This window comes from Pseudopodoces humilis, chromosome 9, assembly GCF_049639895.1.
Source record: "Pseudopodoces humilis isolate 2021_Gansu_Grassland_sample_001 chromosome 9, ASM4963989v1, whole genome shotgun sequence".
In the NCBI taxonomy this organism is placed as follows: Eukaryota; Metazoa; Chordata; class Aves; order Passeriformes; family Paridae; genus Pseudopodoces; species Pseudopodoces humilis.
In genome coordinates, this window is record NC_142208.1 from 13,718,928 (window position 1) to 13,740,531 (window position 21,604).

The 21,604-nt window shown below is 36.7% G+C and overlaps 1 protein-coding gene across 23 annotated transcripts in view; it reads left to right on the forward strand.

Moving 5' to 3' along the window:
• KCNMA1 (potassium calcium-activated channel subfamily M alpha 1) overlaps positions 1-21,604 on the forward strand; it is a 438,076-nt gene that overhangs the window by 340,348 nt on the left and 76,124 nt on the right. For 3 of the 23 annotated variants that reach the window (XM_088059364.1, XM_088059367.1, XM_088059369.1), the window contains exon 19: positions 1,475-1,648. The exons of the other annotated variants lie outside the window; for them this stretch is intronic. In XM_088059364.1, the coding sequence (XP_087915490.1) occupies positions 1,475-1,648 (174 nt within the window). The remainder of the gene's footprint in view (positions 1-1,474; positions 1,649-21,604) is intronic. 23 annotated transcript variants of the gene reach the window in all.

The following is a 21,604-nucleotide window of genomic DNA, read 5'->3' on the forward strand; positions in this document are numbered from 1 at the left end:
CTGTTTTCCACAATCATAATGTTACCCTTGCTTGACAAGTATACTGTATGGCAAGCCATCAAGGCCTTAGAACAGGACTTGACCCATCTGAGTGATTTCAATCCCTCTTTCCTGGTGACTGTGGGATTAAGAAACTGGAAAAAAAAATTCTTTTAAATTTAATGTCATAATACAAAAAAGACATCCTAAACTGAAGGTACAGGCCAGAGAAACATTACCTTTTTTCTGCATATGCTTTTAAGGTTTTGTTTTTGCCTGTCAGTGTTGTTTTGTTTTTAGTATAATTGAGTCAGTTCAATCTAAACCATTACCAAAAGTTGGTTCAGTGCAGCATGTGAAACAATCTAAATGGCCTTTGGATTTCTTGAGATGCAATCATACCTGATCCAGATGACATACAAAATTCCAGAATGGTATTTATACATGCATTTATAAAATAGGATGCTCTGTATTTCTAGAAATACATAACAAGGACATTCAGATGACTGAAAGATAAAGATGTTCTGTCTAACCTGGCACATACTTTGGAATTAACACCTAATTCTACGTTCAGTTATTTTGTTCTTGATTGACTTTTAAATCCAGAGCAGAAACCATGCCAGTGATTGGTTCAGCATGTTTCAGTGGACCAATGCTCTGTGTGCTTTTGGTGATGCCTTATTTGTGAACTGATCTTAATGTTAAGCATATTTACCATTTTTAGTTTTGTCTCTTATATGGGCAAATTTTGGTATTCTGTCAAGAGTTAATTTGAATTCCTGAAGATATAATGTAAGCAAAATTAATTTTTTGGAAAATTTTATTAATATCTTGTAACTCTTTAATAATGTGTGATTAATTGCAGTAAAGGAGTTCCTTGGCACAGTTTAATACAGAGAAATTTTTATAACATGTTTAAGAATAAATATATTTATATATATGTATATATATGTGTGTGTGTGTGTGTAATGCATATGTGTGTATGAGTGTATGTATGTAAGAATATATGTGTATGTGTGTTTCTGTGTGTGTATACATACATATATATATATTTATATATAAAGAAATCTCTCATTTTTTACAGGTAACGGGATAGGTCAAAAATAGCTAATGGTCTAGAAAATTTTGTTTTCATTTTTACCCAATGGTATTAATTGTGCCAAGGGAAAAGCATATTCTTAGTATTCTGTGCTTTTACTGTGTTCTATTTTGATCCAAACACTTGACTGTAAACAGTAATTTTTCCCTATGGCTGTGGTCACCCTCTAAGACTGAACAGAAATAAAGAGCAATTAATCTTTTGCCCTACTTTTAATGTACAGCCAAAGTGTTATCAATAATCTCATTGCATTTTTTTTTCCTGGGTCAAGACTGTTAACATTAACTAAGGCCTGTATTAAATCCCTTAAATTACCTTCCAGCTGCCTTGTTATATATATGACCTTGCCATTAACCTGCTGCTCTTCCTCTCCTCCCATCCAACACATGGTTATAGCCAAGATGTCCATCTACAAGAGAATGAGACTGGCATGTTGTTTTGATTGCGGACGCTCTGAGCGTGACTGCTCTTGCATGTCAGGCAGTGTACATAGTAACATGGACACCCTTGAGAGAGCCTTCCCACTTTCTTCTGTCTCTGTTAATGATTGCTCCACCAGTTTACGTGCCTGTAAGTTTTAACACCAACACATGCTGTTCCATGTCTGTGGTGTCTGTGGTATCATCCCTGTCTTGTGTCGTGCATTGTAGTTCTGTGAGTTTTACCGGGCTGGTGCTTTTTTAAAAAATCAACCCCAAATTTGATTACAGCTCCCTATTTATATTTCTGTTTTTATTTTTAATGCAAAAAAATTGTAAATCATTATTTTGCTTTGTGTGCTCTTTATGAAGTATCCTCTTGCAATAGCCTGGAGGACCTTAGTAGTGCAGTGTGGTGACATCTTTTCTATTTAATTCATGCAATACAAATTGTCATTCATTTAGCAATAAGTGCTTCAGTGGAGGACCAGACCTGTGTCTAAATCTGTGACTGGTGCCAAGTGGGTAGCTTTAATAATGCTTGCACTGGAGCACCATATGATGGGCAGTGGATAAATACACAGGATACAACGTAATAGCTGAACTGTACTAGCTGGAATTCAATTCTGTGCTGCTACTTTTACCTTTAGTTTTGTTTGTAATTCTTCATTCTCAGTAAGGCAGGATCTTCCATCTAATACTGAAGCCACTGAAATGGTTGTACTTTTTGTAAAAATGGTTGTACTTTTTGTAGTGCCTTTTTAGAAAAATTAGGCTGATGCAAAAAAGTTTTGAAATTAAAGTAGAATCTATTCCATAGGGACAGTAACATTCTGAAGCATGCCCTGAAAGCTCTTTTGAAAGATCAGATTTGAGAGGGAGAAGACAGTGAGCCTAGAACAATTCTGCATGGTCATTAATTCTTCGGACAAACTATAGGGATTCCAAAGCTTGGATTATCAGTGTGATGTCAAAAGCTGAGGAAGATTGTTAAATGGCTTTTTGTTTGTTTGTTTTGTTTTGTTTTCTTGTCCTATTTAGTCATTCTTAACAGGCAAAACTATGTCTTGGGACAGGAGCTGTTTTCCTTTCCCTACCCAAATGGCAAGGAGAAGCTTTAAAATTATTCAGATACAGCTATGAGAGTAGATTGGAGTTTTGATCAGGAAGCATGTCCATTTTCCAAGGCAAGTCATTACGGATGAAAGTGCCTTCTGCTATGAAGGCTATAATGTAGTTTTTAGATTATGCACCTGGCTGTCTTTTGGTACCGTATGCATTGCAGTATGTAGTCCAAGTGGTGAATGATTGTGCTTTAACTATTTTGACTTCCAAACTATTTTTCTAGTCACAATTATAACAATCCTATAGTTGTTAACATTTCTTTTGTCTGAAGACCATACTAGTTAAAAGTATTCTAATAGGATTTCTTGGAGATTTTACCAAAAATGTTGTCTTCTCTATCTGTGTATAAGCACTCTGAACATCCTAGCTAGCTACTTGCTTGAAACTCATGTTATCACCATAAGGTGGATGGTTCTTAGTTTTAAGTCCTGTTCTAAATCACAGGAGGTTTCATCCTTTAACAAGACTTTTATCAGGGTAAAATGTAGGAAAACATATTTTGTTAAGAAAAGTGAACAAGAAACCTTCCTGCATTGAGAATTGCTGCAGGCAGTTTTTTGTACAGTGTAACAGCCTCAGTAACACCGTGCCTGGTAGAGTTTGTACAAGTACAGACTGGTACAGAGAGTATGTGGCTGGGTCCTGGCAATGATGTTAACAGCAACCAGATTAGGATAAATTAATATGTCCCCTGCAAGTGGGTAAAATTTCTGCCATTAGCACTGTTTGGCAAGGAAAGAAAAACTAATTTGTAGGTTTACCATAGCTTTCAAGTCCACTTAAGACTCTACAGAGGCAGATAAAGTAAACATTTTTGATTGTGTTGCCTGCTGAGCCAAAATCCTCCACAATAATGGTATTATTTCCACCAAAAGCTAGTGCATTTTTGGAAACATGTTAGAGCTAGCTATGTTATATTTTGATGGATAAGTGATATTGATACCTTTGAGGATTTTTAGCATCCTATCTTTCAAGGGCCTTTTCCCCTCTTCTTCACTCCATCAAATCAAAAGAGATCTCAGTCTTCCCCTTGTGAGACTAGTCACCTTTGACTGTTAAAATAAGTACCAAAATCAATACCAATTCACACTCTTTGCAAAGCAGCACAAGCCTTTCTTTTCCAATTAAAGTATATATATATGCACAAAGTGTTACACTGGCAGGGCTTCAATAGAAATCAGTGTGTTTTCTTTGCAGTGCACAGGGGTGGGATGATGCCCATCTTGACAGAGCTAGTTAGCTCAAAGAATGGTGGGGAGAGTCAGCTTTTCATTAAATATGAGCAGATGTGAAATGTAGAGTGTTTGACAATTAGAAATGGCAGCAGCAGGGCCCCAGAATCAAAGTGAGGTCAGATTGGTGGATCAGATTACCTCTCTTACATTCTTTAGTTGTTCTGAAAATCATTTTAAATTAGTGTCAGTGGAGCCATGATGGGTTTTGCCCTTTGTCTTTTATGCTACGACTGTATTGTTTCCCCAGACACTCATTAAAGGTCATTATACTATTACAGGGCTTGCTTTGGTCGTGGTGCCCCAGTTGAGTTGGTTTGCTTCTACAATTGCCTAATGTACTTATTTCTTTCTGTCCTTTTTTTTTTTAAAAAAAAAACCTTCTGATTATAAAAGCGGGCTTTTTTTCCAAAGCAAATAAAATAACAGACCATTGTATGAAGCTTCAAGAAACAATGAGTAGTTTTTGTAAGAATTAGTACTTTTTCTAAAATTTGGATGCAGAGTAGAAGATATATATTTACATATTCACTGGTGTACACAGGATTTAATCTTCTGATTCTATAATCTGCAGAGAAAATAACACTTCCAGTGTATTTTCCACTGTGAATGAGTCTCTCTGTTATTATATTGTTGTTTCTGCTTTCAGCAAATGAAAATCATATTTTGATTAAGTATAATTACATTAAAAGAGCTTCTGAGTTTACAGGCTGTTTTCTGCAAAAAATACTTATAATTTTTCTAAATGTAAGGAAAGAGAATTTTAAGTCTTAATGTGTCTACATCTTTTCAGGTTTAGCTGTATTTCTTAGACTGCTACATGAATAGCAAATGGTCCAAGTATTTTTTGCATTGGAGACTCAAGTCAATTAGAGTGAAGTGAGGCACTAAGCCACTGAAAATCCTGAGGTGGTTTATACAATGAAATTATGTTATTAGCAAGTGTGATGTTTCTGCTTAGGTCTGTGCCAAGTCTTGGGGGGTGCCATTCAAATGATTAATTGATACAGACAGAATCTTAACCTGAACCATTTAATTTCTGTGTTTCTCCATCACCATATGGCTGTGCTTCTCAGGAACATGAAAAGTTCATGTTCCTAAAGGAAACCTTTCCTAAAGTTGCCACTGCACCCACTGCCATGGGAATCTAAATTTTCAAGATTATTCTTGATATTAGGCCATGGACATACCTAATTCAGCTTGTAAGAAAACATGCTTTGGCATGCTCTTGTAGTTCTGAGAAGCTTTATGGGAAGACTGTAGCTTTGGTGAATATCAGGGATCTCTGGAAACAAACAAGAATAATTATTACTATATTTTGAATTCAGGGTTCAGCCCAGACTCTTCGACATCTTACATGAAAGAACCATGCTAAGACAAGCTGGAAAAAGCTTAACTTTTGAAAGCAGCAAAGCATGTGTCTACCTTTGTGCCAGACCCAGTTTAAAGCCATATATTTCATATAGTGTTCTAGTGTCAGGACATGTTTTATTCTGTACAGACAAGTCATCTGCTGAATCTTTCTCAAAGGACCTAAAATCACATTCTACAAGGTTAGGTGAACATTCGGGTACCAGGGTTGGTAAACTGTGCTGAAACTGTAACTGGTGATGTGACCTTAGCAAGTTAGGCCAAGAAAAGATCCAGCTTCTTCATTGACCTGTTACTTCAGACTCTGCCTGTGTGTCTTTACAACTGAAAAAGTCAAATTCTGTACTGAGAGTTGAAATGATGTCTAACTTACTGACTTATCCAGGGAGATGGTTGTGTAACACACACAGACATTGGTCAGGGTATCTGAAACTCATCAGTTGTATAACTGTGCTTGGGCTTTTCTAAATGACTTGACAATTATTAAGTCCCAGGTTCCTGAAATACTGTCTGAAAAGCCACCATACTTTATTTCTCCTAGAATGCAAGAGAGCATCCTCTGCTTTTCTAACCTACTACTTCTCTTATCCTGCTATATTAGCCCAGACAAGAGGAACTCCTTGCTGTCATGCATGAGCTGAGATGCAGAAGGGCAGGTATGTGGCCTGTCAGGAGGTAACTTTCAGTACTAGAATTTTCTCTTCACCCTTTAGCAACAAGGGGTTTCCTTTCACAGGATGTGTATACCACCTTGTGGTAGCTAGAGACTATGAGATGCTCAATCCACCTATGAATATCATCACATTTACATTATATTTATAATGCTCTGATTATGACAAGGTGGGGTGGTACTACTGCTCCCTCCCTCTACACATCTTTTCTGAGCTGTGAGATTTCTTCAGTGGCCACAGGAGGAAAGTAGACATGTTTGCTTTGAAAATCTTACTTTTGCACATGCTGCATCAATCCTTCCTCTTTTATATAGCCCACTGACCTTTCTGTGGTCACATTTTCTCATCTTTGTCTTGCATAAAAAGCCAATAGTATGCTTTTAGTGTTTTGAGGAAAAAGAGACTGAAGGAATAAATAAACTATTGGGTCTTGGAAATGAAAACACTTGGGAAAGGAAAGACATGCTCTTCTTTCTAAATGGCATAAGGTCCTAAACAAGCAATTTTAATCAGATTGTTGTTTTTTTTACAGCTAACTTCTGTGAAAGTTACGTTCACCTCTGTATAGTGGACAATGAGAGAGCAAAATTTGTATAGTCTAACTTTTTAATTTTTTTTTTTAATGAGATTAATGAAAATGGAACATTAGAATGAGACACAGTGCCAAATAAATTCTTGGTAATTCAAAGGCACAGAGAATATAAATATTAAGCCCCTGAAAAGAACTGTGTGTGAAATAGTGATTTATGTAAAACTGGTTCCAGATACTGTCCTTTTAGGGCGACAGATTTTTACTTCAGTTACATTCGTTTCCATGCACTCAGTGTTGTACCTCTACAAGACTATGTTTCCCCTTTCAAAATACTGAAAATAATGTAAAAATGGGTACCTGTGTTTATTTTAGTTGCCAGTTTTTAGGAAAGAATACTATTTTAGATAACTCAGTTAAGATACAAGTCCCGTACAACTGAAAAAGAAGTCAAGAATATACATCTTGCTACTTGCTTCTGGGGAATGAAGGGAATCGCCTTCCTTAGCCATCTTCTGAGAATTGGCCACTGTTGAGAAAGCTGATATTGCTAAAACTGGATAGTGAGGTTTTAAAACATATAAAACCAGACAATGGAGCAATTTTAAAAAATACCACTGTTGTAGAATCCCACACTGCTGTTTTATAGAGGGTCTTATGGTGTAGCCACTGTCATGAAGTCAAAGCTTGTACATGCTGGAGATCTCCATATCTGCAGCCAGCTCTGTAGCCTGGTACTGGCAAATCAGAAGCCAGACACTTTGAGATCTGCTTTCCTGGGACAGGAAAATACTCTTCTTCTTTCAGACTTGATTTATAGCTGCAATTCTGCATAACCTACTTTCTTTCCATCTTCTCGCTGCAATCATACAGAGATGCGTGCAGGTGTTTCCACTAAAGAAGATGGGATGAATTGATTCAATAAATGCAATCACACTCTTAACTAGCATTCAAGAGCTGCTTGCTGGAGCAGTGTTTTCACTGAGCCAACCCTTTGTCTGCCTTTCTTGCCCTCCTGATGTCCAGGTGATCCCCTCTTTGATCCAGCTGTACTTTTCTCTGTATTGGTAACAGATAGTTCCCAATTATAAATACAAGTTATAGTGAGACAGAAGCAGTGATCAGAATGGGCTGGTATATGCCCTCATGAGACTCCAGGTATCTGTTGCATCACTTTCTTCATATATACAAGTGTACCATGACTTTTGTATTTCCTCTTAAAACACTGAAGAGACAACATTAACTACAAAGGAGGGAAAAGTTACGTGAAACAATAGGTATTTTGCAATAGGTGACTTCAGCTGTGTAGTAAGGCTCTAAGACAAAAAATTAATCCCTTTTATTGTTCTGTACTTTAATAGAACCTGAGTGCTGCTAAATTATTTAAGCTTCTTTTGGGCATAGTGTGAGCATATAGGTGAATACCGGGATGTAGAAATGCAGTAGTAGAAAAAAAACCCAGAACAATCCCTCCAAACTAAGCTGTTTTCAGAAGACAGAAACATAAAAATGAGACAATCTGGATTATTGATAGATAATATAAATAATGAGGTATGCACCTTTTTGGGTGAGTTTTGTAGCGCAGCATATATTTCTGATGAGAGTGAGCTCTGCCCAATTTGTGATGTCTGAAACAAGGAGAGGAACTATCACATCATCAGGGGGTGGAGGCACTGCTAAGTTTAGCAGTGAAACCTTTGAAGAATTGGGATGGTGGGGGAAGGAAAGATCAAGAAGTCTGCATTTAATTCCTTTAGGCCTTTGTGTTGAGTAGTGATTCTTGCCAGGGTCACAGGAAGGGACTAGTGAGTGGCTTGCTTTTATGGGTACAAGCTAGGAAAGATGCTGTCTGCATCCTGTGGAGTGAATTTAGCAGAGGGTCTTATGCAAGGTGACATGGAAATTATGTTTGCATTTTTAGTTCCGGAGTGTGGCTGGTTGTCATGAAACTCACCATGACAGTTTCTTACCACCAGGCAGCAGATTCTTCCTGTTACCTCTGTGGTGTGGGACAGATGCTGGCCAGTTAGGTCTCCTTCTCTACTGCTTTCAAGCTATTTCAAGCGACAGATGCCAGAGCTGGCTCGGTTTCAGCTTGAGCATTTCTGTCATAGCCCTGCCTTGAGCCCAAATTCTGACCTTTACTACATGAAGTAAAGTATTTATGAACAAGCAGTGGCTTGATCCAGAGCAGGCTTAGAGCAAATGTCAAGTGTCAAGTCAGTCTCCTGCCTCCTTATACCACCTGCATTAGGAACCTGGATTAGACCCTGGACTACAGCATTGACTGCCCTAGGCTTTATGGGTCTGGAAAGACATAACTTATTAACAAAGAGTTATTAAATTTTTATCAGTTTTATAACACAATGTAAATGCCTTCTATGAATCTACATTGTATTCATTATCATTTAAAACGTTAATTAAGTCAAAGTTGCATTTAATTTAGTTCTAAATGTGCCTTTGGGAGGAAGCTTTTTAAAACAGCTGCAGGATTGAGAAGCTCATTGATGCTGGGAAGTTGTTATACCATTTTTCAGGATGGGTCCCCCAGATTGATTGCTGTTTTGACGCTTAGCTAGTCTGTGTGGATGTTATTGGGCAGGGTCTCAAATTAATATTGAAATGACAACAGCAGAAAACTATCAGCTCATGATAATCACAGACACACTTTGATATGTAATTCATGTTCTTTTCCAATTACTTCAAAACCAAAAGTTTTGATATGTAAATCCTGTACACATCATACTCTTGTTATAATTTATTTTCTTTTATATCCTTATTCTTTGGCTCCTTTTATAATTCAAGACAAAAACATGTTCACCAACTTGGAATAGTTTCTCTCAGACGAGAGAAAAAGAAATCTTCTGGCTTATATCTTACACCTTTCAGGTAATCTGAAGGTATTGTAGCATATAGAAGGAGGTGCTCATTAAAGTATGCAACATATCAGAATAAGTTTTCAACATATAAAGTGGAATGCAGCTTAGTATGAAACCCCCTAGAATGAAAGCTCTTGCTTTCTTATATAGTATAGCAGTGGTTTTGCTTTTGATGAATTTTGCTGGAAAAACAGGAGAAATATGGCAAAAAATCACAGTGGATCCATCATCTGATTGTTCCACGAGAGCCCTAGCATATTTAATATGTGCATACCTTTAATCATGTTTGTAGTGACATTAGGAGTGACTAATACAAATACTATGTGGCTCATACTTCTAGAACTGGAAGCAGGGGCAGCCAACTTATTTCTTACCTAGGCTAGGAAAATCTATTGAGTTACAGCAAGAGATCTTCAGATTTTATCCAGGTCGGTGTAGGTCCAGCAGAATGGATCAGCCCTCAGTCTGGAAGTCATAAGCAACTTAAAAGACAATTTTTCTGGGTCTTTGTATTTTCTAGAACCTAGAACCTTCTGAGGTATTTGTGTATGCCAGGAAACACAACCTGGTGAATTATTTATGTTCTGTATGAAAAGAGGAGGTTGTTGTCATATAACTCCATATGTGGTTCTTGAAGTGCCACAAGACAAGCATCCATGCTGTATTGTTGCTTTGACTGGGGTTATAGTAGACAGGAGGAGATTGGACAGAACACATGAGGAAAAAGTTTAATTTATTTTTAAGAAATCATAGATACATTTATTCCAGTATGTAAGTTCTTAACTGTGTTTATAATATACTTTAAAATAGGTTAGTTCAGTCATCCTTTCACTCTTTGAGACTATTCACCAGCTTCTTTAAGCCTCTTTTTGTAATACAATGATATATCTTTCCTTATGATACTTTACTTAATATTGAATGCTGTAATTCTGTGATCCACTTATTATCAAAGATTTTAGGAAGCATAATGTGTGCCACTTCACACAGACATGCTTCACTGATACTGATCAGATCTTGTTAGCACAGTACAATTATTCTCAAAAGGAAGGCTGGAGAAAGCATTATTACTGTGTAAGATGTGTCCAATATTATCTGGTCAAACACTCCTGTGTGCATTTTAGTTTGACTGGAAGTTTTACCTAGGCAAGTGGGAAACTAAAGTGCCACAAGGCAAAGATCCCAATCTTGACTGTGCCACTGACTTACTATGTGACTATAGTTGTTCTTCCCCTCAGAGAATGAAAATACTGTATTCTCAATCTATTATACTAAATTGCATTTTGTGCTAAGAAGTGCTTTGAGATCTTTACATTTTGAAGTCCTAAATATAGGCCCGAATGTCATTTTGACATAGTTATTCCCCTTCAGGGGCCAATTTTCAGATTTTCTGATCTTTGCTTAAGAATGTAGATGCACAGCAAGAATGAGAGGAGAGTGAAATGGGGTACAAGACAGAAGGTGTGGAGAAATTACATAAATGCCTTGCTGCTGTCTAATGTAGAGAGGTTTAGAAAGGGTATATTATATGAGAGGGCAGGAGTAACTTGAGTTTATCTGCATCAGCAGAGAAGTATCTCTGCTGCCATATTTTTTAAATAATCTGAAGTTTGTAGCTGCTTCTGAACTTTAATTGGAATGCAGACCTTGTTTACGCTGAAGAGCTGCTGAAGGAAATCAAAAAATTCATTATAGCATCTTTGATCTTTGTCATGCAATCTCCTTTGTTCATTCTTGCATAAAAGATTTTGTTTGCACTACGCATGTTCCTTTCTCCATTCCCATGTTCCTGACATTATCTTCACTCTCTCACTCCATGGTGATTCATGGAGACTCATGTAATGTCTGACAATATGGAGAGAGTTTTTACATCACCCTATGCTATGAAGGAAAAGTGGCAACAGGAAATGGAAGCTCTGTTTTTGAGCAAACTCTTGCCAGAACAAACCGGCAGGTGTGCCATCTAACAACAGACATAGTTTAGTCTAAAATTAGCCCTGCTTCTGTCATCCTTAGATGATCCCTTATGGGACTGGTCATTAAGTAAAAATAGCAGCTTGACACTGGGACAGTAATTTATAAGTCAAGATAAATATTTGCCTAGCTGGTGAAGTTTTATCGGCTGATAGGACAAAGGTTCTTCTTGAAGAGAATAAAAACAGTTGCAAGTTTTGAACCTAATGTAGAAAAGATGCTTATTCCTATCCCATGAGCAATATGTGGTAAATCAATAGGTGCAAACTGATAGCATATTTCATTAGCAGGCATTTGTTCAAAGATTATTTTTTTTCTTTTATTCATGCTTTACCCCTATTAGAATTATTCCTGATCTACCAGAACATGCAAGGACTGCCAGGTTCTCTGTGATCAGTCAATCACAAGATGGGCGGCAGCAAGGAAGTGATACAGTATTTATTTAGAATTGCAGGGTATGAAAATGACTATAATTCACACGATGAGACAGCAGAAGGATGAGAAGAAGTGAGATGCACTGCTGAATAGAGCAGGATGTACTTCTCTGGCTTCTACTACATATACTGTCCTTTCCAACATATGGGACTCGTTTCCCAAATATTCAGATGACATGGTAATATTTCTCATCAATAATGGACTCTCAACCGTTCTTGTATCTTGACTTGTTTTTGAAAAGAAACGCTGTATTTTACTTGATTCTGAAAAAAGCAAATAAGTTTTCCAGTGAGTAAAACATAGTTTGCAAACTCTTGGATGCTAATAACTGCTTTTGGTGTTCCAAAGTAAAAAGTATTTACCCTGTTGTGTGAGGTTGCACATTTTAAGAGTTCTACTGACATTAAATTAAAATTTTTGACAAATGACATTTTGTGTAAATTGAGACTTGAAAGTGGTTTTTTTTTGTTTCATTTTATAAACAAAATTCTGCAGAGAATTGAATCAGTTTTCATTTCTGAAAGGTCTAAATTTTTCAATAGTTCTTAAAAGAGGGATTTTTTTTTCCCACCAAAATTTGTGTTCCATAGAAAAGTTATTCAAGGAAAAACAAATAAATAAATAACTAGATAAATGCATATATGAAGAATTTAATTAAATATATTTTGATTATTTGCATTCAAGAGTCTTCCTGCCCTGAGTAACAAGGTATGCCTTACTGTTTTCTTCATTTAGATGCAGGAGAAAAGATGAGAAGACAGTAGGGCTGGGACAGATGTCAGTCTCAGCAGAGATTCTGTAACGATAATCATGGTGCAAAGATTGCAGAGCCTGGAGTCAGTAATGTGATCCTCACTATTTGACATCTCTTCCATACAAGGAGTCTAACATGCAGGCATCTTACACTTTGGAGAGTTACATGACTCAGCAGAAGCCCTTGGTTCTGTTTGGAAGAGGAGTAGATGAACAATTTGTGGTGCCAGGGAAGACTCAAGCCAAGAATCCAATCACATAGTCTGGACTTGACTCATCTTACATCAGTGTGAAATTCTGTAAGAGCAGGGATTGACATCCATCTAACTCGCTGACACCAGATCCTTCTGCATGTTAATTTATGAAGTATGAATCCTGTGCCCTATCTTCACTTCAGTATGCCATTATCATGTGGTTATGGCGTTCTTAGAACTCCCTACACCTGAATTTGCCTCTTTCAAGCATAGGATTATTTAAATTTTTGTTTCAGATCTCCCCTGTTACCACTACCACATATAGATTTTATTAGAGCATGATCTGTGGAGAACTTTCAGTTTTTTCTGAATAATCCTTGAAAATACTCTCTTACTTTAATGAAACTGTCTACTCTGTTTTTGGATTTGGGATTTCTAGTATCAGCATGTCTAGTGGCTGATCAGACTTTAAAGGTCTTTTTGATTGGCTGACTGAGTCTTTGAGTGCTGCAGCTCATTCATCCACAGTTTTACTGGTACTTCCACTGCTAAATAGCAAAATTCTTGTTTTGCATTTAAAATTGTAGCTTGAGGGCCTGCCAGAATCATATTCTTAGGTTTGTACATTCAGCTCAATACTCAAGCCCCACATACTCCTCAGGAAACATCCCGAAATTGTCCCTTGGGTCTCACAGATTTCCGCAGCAGTATCCTTGAGTTCTGCCCATGAGGAATATAAAATATGTCAAAATATGCATTTGGTTTTAATCTGCCTTTAGCATATGAGTCTTTTGTGTGCCCTCTTCTTTCTCCTCAAACAGGACAAAATAAAACCCTCAGAGGTAGAGCTCCAAGCAATTTGATTTTGGAAGATGACTTTCTTGACAGCTGTCAGTGTCCCCTGAGCATAGGATTTCTGGATGCTTTCAGTAGCTGACTCTCAAAACATCTGGCAGCAACAGTATTTCCAAATATACTGGCATCCTGTGGCATTTGTGTTTGATATAGTTTCTTTTAGGGTAGGAGCTGACCTGTAAATCTTATGAAGTTTTATACATCATTTTTTTTTCTTTGTTGGGGAGAGTTCCTCAGCTCCAGATGATTGTAGAGTTTATTGTGAGTTTGGTGTGATAATACAACAGAAATTCTGTCAGTTCAGTGGTTTTCTGCAGAATCTTCTTTCCTTTTTTTTTTAAATTTTATCAGTCTTCTCTCTTCCTTATCGTGCTACCTACTTTGAAAAGGGACATCACCTGTATTTAATTTTATACTCATAGTGTGTAAGTGATTTTAGTGCTGAGCACACCAGGTGTTCTATAGGGCACAACTAAGTAACCTGTTAATTCAACACCTTGACAATCCTCTCTCCAAAATTCTCCATTGTTTTTTTCTTCTCCTCTTAATCCATTGCACTGTGTGTGAACAGTGAGGGTGCTCTCTTGGGCTCCCTTCTCTTTCTTTGGTCATGCCCACATTTTCATCGAGGTTTGGGTAATGAATCCAGACCAAGCACAATGCAGTGGGGTTTGATGAAATTTTCTTTCTAAAGCTGTTCCTCATCATGGGTTGTGATCTGTCTCATCCTTGTGATGAACTAAGCAAGGTTGGCATCTCCCTCTAGCTTTAGTATCAAAGTAAAAACTAAAAGGATAAAAGATATGTAATTTTATTTTTTTAAAATGTGGATATTGGATTAGTTGGGTAGATTCAGTATTACTTGTTTCCTATGTTGCTAGCCTGTGTAATTTTATGCCATTTTAGTTGGTTTTACATGAAGTGAATGTGAAATGGCATGCTTCCCCTCTCACAATATTTCAAAAGAGTTGAACCCTAGTTGCTGCAAAAGTTTCAGTCTTATCAGTAAAGTAGGTTTATTTAGTAATAGGGAAATTGTCAGAGAGAATTAATTACAGTAAGTTTTTATGTGGAGGTATTTTGAACATATTCAAGTTGTGTTTGAAAAATATGATCCTTGCTATACACATCCATCCTTTGAGTATTCCTTCTATTAGAATCAAAATTATGATGTAAGTAACATTGTTATTAGTTGTCACCGGTGGATTTCTTAGCTTATGCTTTTTTCCCCACCCTTATGGAATGGATTGCCAACCCTTGCTTCCCACAGCACTCAATTTTGTCCAGTCTACTGTGAGCTTTTTGCAAAGATATGAGTTTTGGGGATTTTTGTTATTATTGTGCAGTTTTACTTCCTCTTTTTTTGCCAGTATTTACCTAGGAATTATGTTTTATACTTCCCTAAATTTCCATAGCAATTGATTATATTCCATCTTCACTTTCGCTATCACTATTTTTGCTATTGTTTATAGATTTAATCTTAGTTATTTGTATCTTGGTTTTTGTATTAATAGATTTAACAGGGAGTATTGTTTTTTTAGATGCATTCATTCAGAGCAAGAAAAAAGCTTCACAAGAATTGATTACATTATGGAATACACTAAAATAGGGATCACTTAGAAAAAAAAGATATTCATTTCTTAGTGTTATGAAGAGTATTTAACTGTGTATCTGTAAGTAATAAAACCTGCATATGTGACAATAGCCTTTTAATACGAAAGATTCAATCTATTTGATTAATTTTGTTTACCCTGTGACTTACAGTATTTTGCATAAAATATTTTTTTTGTTAACATTCCCTCTTTTATGAAAACCATAATTCAGCTAATATTGTTGAACTGCAACCAACCTGCTAAAAATCTCTTCTGGTAACAAGATTTCTAGGTGTAAGAAGAGCTGAGAAATACTGCTCTATATTTATGCATGGGTTTGAAGACAGGAGAACAGCACTGGGTCTGGAAATTCCATGTAACCAGCAGGTGGTGGTGCTGGCTTAGAAATCACTAGTGGCAGAGAAGCCTGCAAGAACTTCATTATGTATTGCTTTGCTAAGGAAATAATTTTATAAAAATAAAATACTTCAGATGGCTCTTTTAAATTGCATACAGTTTTTTCCAATAAGGTGTATGCAGTGTAAGCACTTGTCTCTAGAACCAGTGTCTGTGTAAATAGGCACAGCATTTTATACTTTACACATGAGATGATATGATGGCCACACAAGTAACAGTAGTGTGGAGACCTCCATCCCAGAGGAATATTCAGCTAAGTCTGAAAGAGTATTGGAGATCACTGAGCCTGATCCTATGAAAATCTAGTAAATGGAAGTTTTTCCACTGATGTGGGTGAAAACTGAGTAAGACTAATGATAAGAAAGCCAGAGTTAAATGCTAATATTTCAGTTCTTCTTGTTCAGAGACACAGACACTTCTGCACCCTTTTTTCAAAGATAAACACAAGCCAAAAGAAATTCAATGGTATAAAATTTTACAAAGTAAAAAAATATGAGGAAAACCCCAATTTACTGGTCACATATTAACCACCAAGTTAAAAAAAGAAACAGCCTCAGCCAAATCCTCTCGTGTGTTTTCAAAGGTAAGGCAACTCATGGAGAAGCAGAGGAAGAATTGAAAAAAAATAAATACATAAAATCTTAGAATTTAAGAATATAATCCCCTGTAAGAAAATCTTTATTTCACTATGGTATTGGCAGGGACCTAGTTCTGTCTTCTTGTAATGAGCAAGGTAGGTGAAATTTTATTTCAGTTTAAAACTTTAGGATATACAGGTTGGAATGACACTGGAAATATATATTTTTAAGATGTTAAGATAAATTAGCACTTCTAAATGAAAAACAAAAGTAATAATTCTAATTAGATTTCTGCAGGATGAAATCTACGCTTCCCAATGTCCACAAGAAGGAAACAGTTGCAGCAAGACTGAGTTGAAATTTGTGGAATCCTGCTCCAAAGGCATGGAAATATTGCTTTCCTGTGTACTGAAATACTCTTCCTGACAAAGCAATCTATGCTGTAAATACAAGATTTCTAATCCCAAGGAGCAAAGCAATCACCAAGGACTCCTGTGCTTACTTTTACTCTTAGTTACTTCAAGGCGTTGTATATTTTTCTCTGAATTTAATGGAGCTGGGGGAATGTAAACAGTAAAGTGATCACAGGCACCATGATGAGTAGCCTTTCAAAATTAGGATTTTTTTTTTTTTAATAGTAGCTTAGTTTTGTCCACAAATAGAACTTTGCTGTTTTCCACAGTGACTGATCAGATTGTGTGTTCAGTCACAAAGGGCAAACTTCCTTAACTTTGTAAAAACAAGACAGATTCCTCCTCCAGTTTAGCAGAACTGCATAAGCACAGTGTGCCCTTGCTAGTGTTGCAACTTCTTCCTCTGTGTCCCTTATAGTTGGTGTCAAAATCCTCTTTGAGGCAATAGGACAAAGCACTGAAAAAAGCTATGCATTGAAACAGGATGGTCTGTGACAATGCACGGAATATTATCACTTTCTCTGTGTTGCTACTCTTAAAGAATCTGCCAAAGATGTGCCTTTTGGCTTTACGTGTCCTGCCTTGGGGAACTGTCAAAGGGCCGCTCATAAGGAAATCAGTGTCCTTTAATTGACACTATTTTTTTAAGGAAGGAAAACAGAAACACAGAAATAAAAAGGATGTTGCAGTTATTCAATGTTAGAGGCACATTTTCATGTCTAATTAAAATAGACTTTCATCACATATAACTATAGAATATTTTTATGGAGCGTATTCCAAATGTTCTTTTCAAACAGCAATAGCAACATCTCAGTCTTACATCTACTAGATCTGAGAAAATTAGAGATTAACAGCCACAATTTCAGATCATTTGGTCACTTGAATTCTAGCAAGATTTGTGAGGAAGAAAATCCTTTAAAACAGAATTTACTGCAGGTGAGCCACCCAAGGCTGTGTAACCCAAGATCAGTGGTAAAACTAGATCCCAGTCAGGAGATTCCTAGTCCTCTGCTTGTAACCATGGGATCACCAGGTAGTCTGTTAAAATGCTAACATGTGGCTTTGAGCAATCCTTTTGTACTTTGCTCTGCTAGAGACAGCAGCTGGGGCTCCAAAATCGTAGCTCATAGCAGCTTGTGGCATGGTAGGAAACACAGGGTCTGAACAGCTCTTTTCTGACAGGGTAAGATTTTCTGTAGCTCCTCCTCCACGTTCAGAGCAGAACAGCTTGCTATAATGAAGCAACACAATTTAAAATTTAACTCGGCATATTTACACTTGCCATACCAATGAGACACTTTGACTTTCCTTATTCTTGGAAGTGCACTCACAAAAGACAAAGTTAGTTCCCTTCACTTTGATGTTTGTCTGGAAAACAGACCCCCTTGAAAACAGACCGTGTTCTAAGTTCTACAGTTTAGGCACATCTTCATTTCTTCTCCCTTTCCCAAAACAAACTTTACTTTATCCAGATAGTATTCTGTATGGATATGGAATGTGGAGAAAATCGGACAATGAAAGGTATAGGGAGGAAAAGAATCCACTGATGCTTTGCTGTTTTTTTAACTTTTCATTTGACAGTTTTCCAATAGCAGGATAATGACTTGAATAAACAATTACAGAGTGAATCATAATTTGAAAACGCAGTGGAGAATGAAGACTGAAAATCAAGAAAAATATATGAGGGAATATTAAAATTTGATTTAGAAAAGATGTTCAAGGTCCAATGGACCTATGACTTAGTCTAAATATAAATTAGGATTTGATTAAGAATTGAAGTAGATTTTTTTCTACTGTGCAAACATGGCAGGGGAAAGAGAAGATTTTTTTGGTACAAATAATGTCCTGTTGTTTATACACCTCTGTATCAGAACAAGAAACCAGATCCATGAAATCAGAAACCTTTCTTCTCAAAAATGCACATGCCAACATGTGTAAAATGCTGTATGTATGGGAAAGGCTTGCTCCTCATTTGTAACAGCATACACATGAGGTATGAACAGCTCCTGATCTAAGGTCCACTGAAGTCAGTGTAAATGTTTTCTCTGACCTTAATGGGCTTTGGATGAAGCACAGTTTGGACAGCCTTCAACCACTTCTTTGCTTGCTGAAGTCATAGTAACAGAGTATTGATAATAATTGATGCGACATTTATAATAGTTATGTGCTTGTATTAAACAGGAGGAGTAAACAAATAATATCATTTTTCTGTGGTAACCTTAGAGAGTTGCTCTACCCTTAAAAATAACTACAAATGGTGTAAATTCATATGCCAGACCTTTTTCACCAAAAAATTCAAGTTACAAGTTTTCTGGGTTTCCAAACTCCTTTGTAGTCTATTTTTCATTCTATATAAAAGTTACTCTAAAAGATCAGGAACTTAAAGCTTATATTGATTTCACTGAATATCAGAGCAGATATCCTAAATTAATAACAGGATCCAGCCTGGCAAGATCCCACATTTGTTATTAACTGTCTTTTTTACAGCATTCAAGGAAAAGCAAAGATGAGGAATATATCTGTGGCTGGGTTTCAGTTCTTTATGTGAGAGAAGAATTAAGACTGAAGGACCATGTATTATTAATAGAAATTTTTATTGGATGCTAATAGAAAGAAAAAGAAATAAAAGAAAAAAAGTAGTAGACACAATACATTTGTTTTGAAATTTTATGTGGCTTTAGCCAAAAGGTGCAAGCTTGGGACAAAAAGAGGAGAAAAAGAAAAGAAAAGAAACATTTCTTAATCTGCAGTTTCAAAGAGAATGTCTCATGTAAGCACCACCCAGTATTTGCAAAGTGTTCTGATGATGCATTCTTGACATTCTTAGACCTTGATGTTTTATCTGCTTCAAGTGGCACACACTGCAACAAAGAACCAGCCTCACCTGCTTTTCTAATGGTGCTAGTGTGTAGAGATATGCAGCATATCTTTTTGTATTAAAAAAACAGAATGAAATGCATTTCCCTAAGTTTGTAATGCACACAGAAACAAAAGCAGCAATCCTGTTTCATTTGAAATACCATTTCGGACACCAAGCAAACGCTGCTCCACAGTTTCTAAAATTAACATTCTTGTATCTCATCAAGCACCATTATATTGTAGTTTCTAGTCAATGATTTCATTACATCTGTTACCACCAAAAAAATCAAGTAAATTTCTAAAATAAATAGTTCATTGGCATGAAATGATTTTTAGAGGATGAATAACGTGGGGTGTTTTTTCCTCCCAACAAATAACAAATGTTTTGATTAAATCATATTTCTGTACTATGCTAAATTCCAACCCCAACTGATTTGGCACATTTTCTTTTCTGAAACTACCTTTGATAAGAAATGCATTACAAACTCATCAGTTTAGCTTCCTGTTAACAAAGAGACAGCAGCCGTCTGGGTTATTCTAGATCCGCAGTGAAACTGCCACACTATGTATGCTCAAACTAAAGCTGTGCAAGTTTGACAAGGGGCAGATGAATCCAGGAGTTATTGTGCAGGGGTTTAAGTCTATGCGGCAGCTGACGGTTGAAATAATCATCTATACATCGCTCTGAGCTAGCTGGGGAAAGGTTGAAGCTGTATATTTTCAACATATCTAGCCTAATGGTTAATCTGTTGTCTTGTACAGGGGGTGCTGGGTGGAATCACAGCAATAGCTGACAGTTTGGAGGAATTGCTGTGGGTATTTTCAGTTGCCTGATTCACAAAGTGGTAGGTAGCAAAAAGTCTAAACAGGCTTGTCATTGAATGAGGCAAGTCATGCTCACTGTCACTCCCATCAAAAGAACTCTCGTAGCCAAAAGCTCAATCAATATATTGATTATTTGCATTTGGCAATACTGGGCTGCAGCTTGCCTTCACCCCCCACCCTGTGAAAGCTTAGCCAGATTGCAGAATGGTGACTGCTCCTTTGGAGGTCAGCTTGGAAGATGTTCAGGAGAAAGACGTCGGTTAAGTTGGAGGAAGAAATAAAATATTTCTTCAAACCAAGATAGTTCAACTGTTAGAAACACTCTCTGTATTTCTAGTGCTGGATCTGACATATCTTCACAGTGACATGGCATTACTCACTACAGAGATTAAGGGGGTGCAGTATGAATTAGACTGAAACAAAAATGAAGTATCTGCAAGTGACAGCTCTGGCTGATGGCTGACTCTGAAGGAAAACACTGTGCTAGTGTCTGGCGAAAAACAGTGCTGAAAGCCTAGCAGCTGATAGAGATGGGGGAGGAAGGGAACACTGGGTATCGGTGGTGGTTGTTTAGAATGTCTGGTTTTGGTCAGGATATTTTTTCTCCTTTAAAACACATGTTCATCTTCCCTTCCAGGCAAATCATGCTGAAGCCAGTTTCAGCCATTTTGTTGAAAGCACTGTACTGGTATTCTGCCTTGTTACATTTAAATTAAAGCTCAGCCCAGTTTTAAGTTATGGCAAGTGTATGCTCACAAGGAATAAATAGAGATTGCCACAGGCATTAGTTTAACTACATTTGTTGTTTTAAAAATGTTCAGGGAGTTGCAGATTGCAATTCAAATTATCTTCATTATAATAAATAAAATGTATAGAAATAGAAATAGGCATGATTCCCTAACGCCGTCTGTAGGCAAGTGTATATTCATTGAGCTTGAAAGGGAGTTCCTGAGGGTGGGGGTAAGGAATAGGAATATATGCAACTTCAAAATACCTTTACAATTGCATTAATATATCACATTTTATACACATTATTTTTTATCTCTCTAATGGTGACAGGCTTCTTGGGCAAATTCTGTACAGCATTTATTAAAAAGTAGGTAGTGCTCACCCAGGGTGCAATTAGAAAATACTACAGAAAATGGAATTTCTTACCCTTACTCTACTTTTATCCTGTTCCTAAATGTTTGCCATTCTCAAAAAGTAGTTTAAAATTTGCTCTCAAAATGGCTCTCAAAATATTCTTAGGTAGTAATAATGTCTTTTATGACAATGTACTGAACAGTTCTAAGGAACTTTGGCAGTATAAGCAATGCAGGCCTGTGGCTGTTTGCATTGGAAATAAAGTCATATGTCATACTACATAAAAAGAAATTACTTTAACTATGACTAGAAAAATAGTCCTGTT